This window comes from Sinocyclocheilus grahami, unplaced genomic scaffold, assembly GCF_001515645.1.
Source record: "Sinocyclocheilus grahami isolate Dianchi unplaced genomic scaffold, SAMN03320097.WGS_v1.1 scaffold594.1, whole genome shotgun sequence".
Taxonomy (NCBI): domain Eukaryota; kingdom Metazoa; phylum Chordata; class Actinopteri; order Cypriniformes; family Cyprinidae; genus Sinocyclocheilus; species Sinocyclocheilus grahami.
In genome coordinates, this window is record NW_015505773.1 from 413,910 (window position 1) to 423,231 (window position 9,322).

Here is a 9,322-nt window from a genome sequence, read left to right on the forward strand (position 1 = left end):
GGAGGATGCAACACTTCTAGTAGGGTGAGCTCGCAACCTGAACGGGCAGGGCACACACTGTGCTTGATAAGCCAGGGGGATGGCATCCACTATCCAGTGGGCCATCCTTGCAGGTCCCCTACCCTCTTGATGGAGGCCAATGCAAGCAGGAGTAAAGTTTTGATTGACAGAAACTTTAGCTCGACTGTCTGCAAAGGCTCAAATGGGCCCTGCTGTAGAGCTCTGAGCACTAGAGTCAGGTCCCAAGAGGGTATAGAGGGGGGTCGTGGAGGATTTAGCCTTCTCGCCCCCCTAAGGAACCTGATGATCAGGTCATGCTTCCCTAGCGACTTCCCTTCTATGGGGTCATGGTTAGCAGCAATCGCAGCAACATAGACTTTAAGGGTGGAGGGAGACAGCTTTCGCTCCAACCCTTGCTGTAAGAAGGACAGCACGACTCTGACCGGGCATCTTCGGGGGTCTTCTCGGTGAGAAGAGCACCACTCGACGAACAGGTTCCACTTCAAGGCGTAAGCGTGTCTCGTAGACGATGCTCTGGCCGAAGTGATGGTGTCAACTACCTCTTGGGGTAGGTTACCTAGAACCTGCCACAGGGTGCCCCGTCTCTGAGTCAGTAGAACCTTCCTCAGAGGAATCGGCCAAGGAGGGGCTGTCACAAGGAGCATTAGTTCCGGGAACTAGGTCCGGGTGGGCCAATAGGGCACCACTAACAGGACCTGCTCCCCGTCCTCCCTGACCTTGCACAGTGTCTGTGCTAGAAGGCTCACTGGGGGAAACACATACTTGCGCAGACCCTCTGTGTGCCAGTGCACCAGTGCCGAGTGTTCCCTCGGTCAGGGAGTAAAACAACTGGCAGTGAGAAGTTTCTGGAAAGGCAAACATGTCTACCTGAGCAGCTCCGAAACTACTCCAAATCAGCTGGACCGTTTGGGGATGGAACGCAGCTCGTCGGCTGCCCGGTTGTGCAGACCAGGAATGTGAATGGCACGAAACGACCTCAGATGCTTCTGACTCCAGAGGAGGAGGTGGCGGGTGAGTTGCGTCATGCGATGGGAGTGTAGACCACCTTGTCGGCTGATCTACTCAATGGTCGCAGTGTTGTCCGTACGGACTAGTACGTGCTTGCCTCGTAAGCGCCCTTTGAGACGGATCAAGGCAAGGCACACTGCCAGCAACTCAAGGCAATTGATGTGCCAATGCAGTTGGGGGCCCATCCAAACCCCTGACACTGCATGCCCATCGAATGTGGCCCCCCCCCAGCCGGTAGTTGAGGCATCCGTGTGATCCACAGCATGCCTGGAGACCTGTTCTAGGGGCCCTCCTGCCCGGAGAAATGCCAGGTCTGACCACGGGGTAAAGGTTTGGCGGCAGGCCGATGTGACTTCGACCCGGTGAGTGCCCCGCCCACCTCAGGACTCTGCCATGGAGCCGGTACTGAAGCGGTCTCATATGGAGAAGCCCCAGCGCCGTGACTGCCGCTGCAGCTGCCATATGCCCCAGGAGCCTCTGAAACTGTTTCAGTGGAACCGCCCTCCTGCTCTTGAACGTATTCAAGCAGTTCAACACTGACTGGGCACGTTCCTACGTGAGGCGTGCTGTCTGCTCTTTTCCTGGTTGACCCGGAGTCCCAACTGGCTGAGGTGCCAGAGCACCAAGTCCCTGTGTTTGCACAACTGATTCTGAGACTGAGCCAGTATGAGCCAGTTGTCGATGTAGCTGAGAATGCGAATGCCCTGTTCTATCAGGGGAACAAGGGCCGCCTCCGCAACCTTCGTGAAAACACGGGGCAACAGGGACAGCCCGAAGGGCAGGACCTTGTACTGATATGCCCGTCCTTCAAACGCAAACTGCAGGAATGGCCTGTGGTGCGGAAGGATCGACAAATGGAAGTACGCATGCTTCAGGTCGATCACTGCAAACCAATCTTAGGGACGGATGCACCTGAAGATGCGCTTCTGCGTGAGCATCTTGAACGGGAGCTTGTGAAGAGCTTGGTTCAAGAGATCCAAGATTGGTCTCAACCCACCGCCTTTTTTGGGCACAATGAAGTAAGGGCTGAAAAACCCCGTCCTCATATCGGCTGGAGGGACCGGCTCTATCGCATCCTTCGCCAGTACGACTGCGATCTCTGCATGCAATGACCTGATGTGCCTGATGGCCTCAGTCTGCTTCTGGGCAGCGGAGAACTGCTGGGCGAAGTTCTCCACTGCGTCGCCAAGCAGGCCGGTCTGGGACACGGGGGCGTTCAAGAATTGTGTCTTGTCCGTCTCACGCATGTCGGCCGAAAGGGAACAAATCTCTCCCTCAAAAACTCTCAAAATCCATTAATGCTAAAATAAATAGTAACACACTAAATATTATTAATCAATACTAAAATAAAAATGTCAGTCTTTCTAGAGAACTGGAAGTATCAAATTCAGTATTTCAGTGCACCTATTATGAAAATTACAATAATCTCCAGAAAAAGCAATTAAATAAATTAATTTATGTATTTGATATTTTAGTTATATTTTACATTACTTGTACAATTTGTTTCTTTGATCTTTATTTTATTACTGACTGTTTACAAGAATAATTACATATCAGCTACTTAGAACTCACCCTAGTCGCAGTGGGGCACCTCGCCCAGCTTCACTGGGGTCCAGCAGAGATGATGATTCTTCCAAAAGGTTTGGATCCTCCATCTAAAGAGAGTCCAAATTATGGGTAAGGGTCAAAGGTAGTTTGCATGTAAGACAACATTGTTAATGGATAAAAATGCCTTTGAAAGATTTTCCCACTGTAGCGGACATCATACATCAAAGGGTTAATTAACACCTGAATGTCTTTGTGGTTTTTACTTGTTTTAATTAATACATTTATTTTTTACTCTTAAGTTTGTGATCATAATGTGAGAGGACAGCCAGACCTCATCAAAGAACTGCTGAGTACGTCTGAGGATATGCTTGAGTTCTGTCAGCTCTAGAAAGTTCTTCTTCAGGGCCTCTTGATTAGTGTTGATCTCTTTGAGCTCATTCTCCAGCTTCTCAAAGGTTGCCTGGTGATCAGTGATGTAAATACAAATTAAAGATATAAAGAAATAAAAACACTGATATCAAATTATACCCAAAGGTTTAGAAAATGGCAAGAAAATTGTGACACCTTGCCAATGAGTGAAGATATTTAAATGGAAGAAAACTTTAAAAGAGCATAAAAGGTGCTTTTATGTTTAATTGTTTAAATATTGCTGAAAAGTCTGAATGGAAACAGACCACTGTTTTGGCCACTGTTTTGGAACTTGACAGACATGTTCACTATGAGCTGTCATATGGAACACAGCTTCATGAAGATTCTTTAAAAATGTCACCTTTTGCCTTCCAAAAAAATAACAGCATGGGGGTTTGGAAGCACAGGGTAAGCAAATGTCAGCATTTTTATTTTGACAGAATTATTCCATTAAGCTCATATCTGATTAAAGCAGCATAAGAGAGTAAAATTACCTCAAGGTCAATCATGTCTCGTGGGAATGGAACTTCAGGATTCTCACCAGTGTCCATCGTTGGAATGTTGGCTTTCTTTATTTCCTTCTCTACAAACCCTGCAGAACATGACATCAGCACCAATTTACTAATGATATTTAATAATGTTCTATTTGATTATTTCTCACAGAGAAGGGTGAGTTTTTGTGCCTTATTCAGTGGCAGATTCTGGCCTAAGCGATATGGGCAGTTGTCCACCGTTTTATAGACCAATTTGGAGTAGATTTACAGTTACATCACATGCAGCTGCGTGTGCATGGTGGTGGCAGAAAAACACTGGGAACAAGTGGAGGTAAATGGGTAAAATCCATGGAATAAGAGAAAAAATTTATTCTTGTGCCTTTAGATGTCAGAATCGGAATGTAAATAATTTTTATAGAATATTGTCGTCAAAGACACCATTTGAAGCTAAACTCAGACGTTTAAACGGACAGACTATGGATGAAACCAGCTATGATTACCCTATTTTAAAGCATAAATTTCATCTAAACAATAGGTCTACATAATATTCACATATACAGTTCATAGGGGACATATTGTATTAGCCCTGCAGTTACAGCATGAAATAGCCAACTATTTAAACATTTATCTATTTTATATCACAATTCAGACTTTTTTTCTCACATGCAAGTTTAAATCTCCTAGTTCGGACTTTATAATTCAATTTAACTTAACAATTGCAAGTTTGTCTATTCTGAGGTGAAAAAAAAGTCAGATGTGTGGGATTATAAACTCATGATTCTGAGCCGAGGGGAAAAGAGAGAATGATGAGCTGATTTTTCTTATCAGAATTGTGAGATATAATCTTGGAATTGCGAGAAAAAAGTTACCTTTTTTATTCTTTTATTCCATGGCTTCTGTAGACTGCTACTTTAAAACTACTTTTGCCATTTTCTGCCATCAGAGAGGCTCCGTCCACAAAAAAACGTCATCAATGTTTGCAAACACCAAATTGGTCTATAGAGAACCCTTTCACCACCACAAAAATTATAAATTAAAAAAACGGTACAACAGGGCAAAAAAATGCATTGGGGTAAATGGTGTATTTGATTTTATTTACCTCTAATTCACTAGATGGAACAAAAGCTCATTCTGGGTTAAGTTGATCTAATATTTAGGGTCATATTTACTAAACAGCAAATTATTCATAATGACCAATGCAATCTACCAAAAGCAGCGCAAATTAATGTTGTAATAATATGTGTTATTTCTAGCTTTCACATGACTTTCTAGCTTTCAAGATTTCACATGATTTTGTCCATCATTTTTAGCCAGTCAGAGAACTAGCTGCAGGTGTCAGTCATTCTGAGTCAGGACTGTCACTGGTCTTGGTGTATGTGTTTGTGCATGTGTTAATCAACTCACTGAGCTTCCTGTCCATCTCCTCACAACGTCTCACTTCATTCACAAACTTCCTCTGAAACACGTTTACATCAGGGTTGAGCTGAAAGAAAAAGGTTTGAATTCATTATCAGCATATAATAGAGGACAGCAGGAAGAGAGAGAAAACAAGCTCTATTTACTTACATCTCTGAACTGGACCATTCCCAGCTCTCCCAGTTCACTGACGCAGCAGTAGGCCGCTTCAGACTGAAGAAAGAGCTGGGCCAGAGTCATCTCCTCACTGCGGAACAACTCCCCCATGATGCTGCAGTGCCACAGGAACTCACCCTTGGCTCAGAAATCAGTCCCACTGGATGCTACAAGTCAGTCTGTGCAACAGATAGACAGACATTACTACCCAGCAAGCAATAGCCAACATTTCACCATCTCGGTTAACTATAGACCTGATTTAGTCCGGCTATGAGTAACCCACTTCTAGCCAAAATAACTTTGAATTTGGTTACATGTCATTTTTGCCAGAAATAAATTGCAATATGTATGATATTTCATCATGTAAGCAAAGTCAACAGTGATTACAAAGTGTTTGGTTTCATTTCTGTGATGTTTTATGCTTAGCCACAATTTAGCTCGTAGTCAGACTGACTATTTCTAGTCCACTTATAGTCAAAACTGATTCATTGTAGTTTTTGGCCAGGCAGTGTATGAGATGGTTGATATCCCATCATGTTCACAATGTCAGTAATATCTACGAGATGTAAGTGTCATTTCAGGACATGGTCTATCTGTAGCCACGATTTAGCTCTGAACTGGACGGACTATGCAAAATCGACGCAACCAGTGGTTTAATTTTAACGGCTTGGCTATAGCCCTACATCAGACAAGCAATGAGTATAGCCAAAATAGTCTTAAAATTGTTTACATGTGATTTTTGCCCACACAGCTTGTTGAATGCATGACAGCATATCATCAAATGCAAGTAAACTTGGCAAGGAAACATTTGAATTAACTTTTTTTTTTTTTTTTTTTCTTTTTCACAACATTAATACACATTCTACGGTTTTAAAATTGTTTACATGTGATTTTCGCCCACACAGCTTGTTGAATGCATGACAGCATATCATCAATAGCAAGTAAACTTGGCAAGGAAACATTTGAATGAACTTTTTTTTTTCTTTTTTGCTGTCTCACAACATTAATACACATTCTACGATTTTATCTGACTGTCTTTCATTTTAAGTTAAATAAAAATGCAATTATAATTCTCAACTGCTAGACGGCAACTGTAGCCCTACTACATGACTACTATGACTACTGGCAATGCGAGACTTAAAAGTTAGTAGAGATCAGATCAAGATCTCGCGATAAACATTTCTGCCACTTTTACATTTTTTACACGAGAGAGTTCTCTTTCAAGCATAGGCCTACATTTCAGTGTCTCACTATGGGATATGCCCCTTCCACGTATTCCTCAGAAGCCCAATTACACTACGCCAGCCCCAGTTGGCTGGCAGACAAGACAATGGGCCCTATTGTAATGATCTAAGCACATGGTGTAAAGCATATGGCGCAATTGCGCTTAGGGCGTGTCCGAATCCACTTTTGCTAGTTTAAGGACAGTAAAAATAGTCAGCGCGCCCAGCGCATGGTCTAAAAGGGTTGTCCCTATTGTCTTAATGAGTAATGGGTGTGTTTTGGGTGTAATGTGCCATAAACCAATCAGAGTCTCATCTCCCATTCCCTTTAAAAGCTAGCTGCGCTCATGCCATGGCAAATTTGCTATTTACACAGCGGAATTTGCAAGCGGAAAAACCGAACGCTTCTCTAGAGAGGGAACGGATCTGCTCGTGCACGTAAATCTGATACATGCAAAGACTATCCATTATGACATGTAGGCATTTTTATATTTATGAACACAATAATAATCTAACGCGCTCTTTAAATAACAAAAATATATATAATATATATATATACAGTATATATATATATTGCACCAGACTTTAGACCAGGTTTTTGATGGTCAATGGCGCAGTCTATTTCAGTTCCCTCAAAATAGCAACGTGCCAGCAATGTGCCTGAACACACCTCGTTTTCAGACCAGCACGCCCATGGGCGCAAATGTATTTTCTATTTAAACAACGTGGCACGGGACGTGAAAATGATAACTTCGTCGAGCTTAAACTAGCAAAAAACACTTGCGTCGCGCCTGGAGCCGCATTGCACCGGGTGTTTGATAGGGCCTACGTATGTACTTGAGTTTTGTGTGTGTTTATGTGCACTTTAATATATAACGAATTCAACGAGTCGCTTCTTCTTCGGGCTTTTGCCGTGGTACTGCGGGTTACACCAGCAACATGCCCGTGAACACTGCAGACTAGCGGTTTGCATGTGTACTGCACGTCGACGCGGACAATGACGCAGAAGTATAAATGAAAACTGACACATAGCCTACGGCGTAGGTCCGATGCAGAAGTATAAATCAACCTTTAGATTTATTATTTTGAAATGTCTTAAGTTATTTAAAACATTTTATTCTGTCATTCTTTATATTTTTATTATATTAAGTTGTTTATTGTCATTTATTATTATATTAAGAAGATTTAGAAATAAAAAGCTTTATATTTCATTTGTTTGGATGGATTACCATTTATGAGAGCCTGTTATATTTGAGTAGAAAGAATCCTTAAGCCATTATTTTGTTGTCTATTAGATGTCTATATATGTAGTCGTTCAATAGCGCTCTAATTGACATATCGGTAAGCCCCTCCCCTCGAACGCAGATGAGCCAATGGTAGTCGAGTATAAGTTGCACGGGGAGCGGAACTTGTGGACATCTGTAGGTTTTAGCGCCATAGAGAAACATTGGAAGATCCGAAGCTCGCATCTGTTTGATGGTGTTTATGCTACAAAAATGGAAAAGCAATGTGCCTAGGCTAGGGTGCTTGTAACACTAATTCCAGTTATCCTGAGAGGATAGGCAATTAAATTAAGTTTATTCCATTTCCTAAATCCAACCAAAACAGAGCAAAATGTCCCTAAGCAGAGTTGTGCAAAATTGCTTGCTGTGTAAAAAAAAATTATATATTAAAAAACATAAGCAGTATATACCGTATATGTATGATATGTTAAATATCATTTTCTAAAGATGACATTTCAAACATTATTTACATCATTAGCATTACAACCTTTATTAATATAATCGTGCTTCTGCAAATACTCCATATGCATGATAACATGTTTATGGGTAATACTAGAAAAGTATTATTAAAAACATCAGCAATTATATGAACTTAATTTAATTTAATGTTACTTCTGTAATAGATTTAAAAGTAGATGTCCACAGAATGATCTGAACATTTGTCACATTCATTTGGTACAAATTGTTACTTGCTAAAATAAAATGATGAAAGCAAGGACGTCAGCTACACAAATCCATACTGACTATTACACTTTCTCAAATGATACAGAAACCAATATAGAAACGGACTTCGGCTCTTCTAATGTGAGAGGCTCTGCGCTGGGCTCAGCATCACTTGCATCCCCAAAATAGCCGATTGGCTGAAAGCTCAGCATCCCTTCGGACTGGCTGATGAACCCATCATCTCTGCATCTCTAAGAGCTGATTGGCCAAGAAGCTCAACAACCCTCGCATCTCTGAAAGCTGATTGGCTGATGGCTCAACATCCCTCACATCTCTGCCGCACTGTCCTTTAGTTCTGAAGGGCGCCATTACGCGCTCCTCTTTCTATTTACCCCGTGCCAACAATAATTGTATCAGAGTTTTATCACATATTTTAATATACTAACAAATTCCGGCGCTATTTATTTGTAAGATGTTAATTTTTGCTTAATAAGGCTACAGCGAATCATTCTGGCATCATGATAATAATGAATATAAGTAGAACAGTTAGAGCGCATGTAGTTGTATTTTGAACAAAATGAGTTAATACCTGAATAAATGAACGCGTGAATGACACAGTGAGTAAATATGCTCGACTGATTAACGCAGATTTCCAATATACTAATCACTCAAATGCTGTCAGCTGTTTATTTCCCCCCGCAATTATAACATAATATTAAAATCATAATCAGAACAAACTAATATACATAAACACATTTAGAAACGCTGATGGTTGACAGACTAGAAGATGGGCTACATCTATATTCAAGCATCACCACCGCACTCAAGCGGCATGTATTCAACGTCATAAATACATACACAGTGTAAGAGTTAAAAGTGTGGAGAAAGAGAAAAACGAATATGTAAAATAGAAATGTTCTCACCGTCCTTGACGTCTTGAGTTCAGCTCTGCGATGATGATCAGCCCTGCTACGTGACGTCACACCTGCTACTGCTACTGGGTCACGTGATCTTTTGAGAGAGAGAGATATATATATATATATATATATATATATATATATATATATATATATATACACAGTGGGTACAGAGAGTATACACA

The 9,322-nt window shown here is 41.6% G+C and overlaps 1 protein-coding gene across 2 annotated transcripts in view; it reads right to left on the reverse strand.

Annotated features, from left to right (window-relative positions):
* The window catches only part of LOC107557242 (V-type proton ATPase 116 kDa subunit a-like), a 31,213-nt gene extending 21,994 nt beyond the window's left edge, over positions 1 to 9,219 (reverse strand). For both annotated transcript variants that reach the window (XM_016240590.1, XM_016240589.1), the window contains exons 1-6: positions 9,144 to 9,219; positions 5,046 to 5,230; positions 4,884 to 4,962; positions 3,480 to 3,577; positions 2,909 to 3,037; positions 2,602 to 2,684 (exon numbers count right to left, since the gene is read on the reverse strand). In XM_016240590.1, coding sequence (XP_016096076.1) covers positions 2,602 to 2,684; positions 2,909 to 3,037; positions 3,480 to 3,577; positions 4,884 to 4,962; positions 5,046 to 5,162 — 506 coding nt within the window. In that variant the 5' untranslated portion in view covers positions 5,163 to 5,230; positions 9,144 to 9,219. The remainder of the gene's footprint in view (positions 1 to 2,601; positions 2,685 to 2,908; positions 3,038 to 3,479; positions 3,578 to 4,883; positions 4,963 to 5,045; positions 5,231 to 9,143) is intronic.
* Between the last annotated feature and the right edge of the window lie 103 nt (positions 9,220 to 9,322).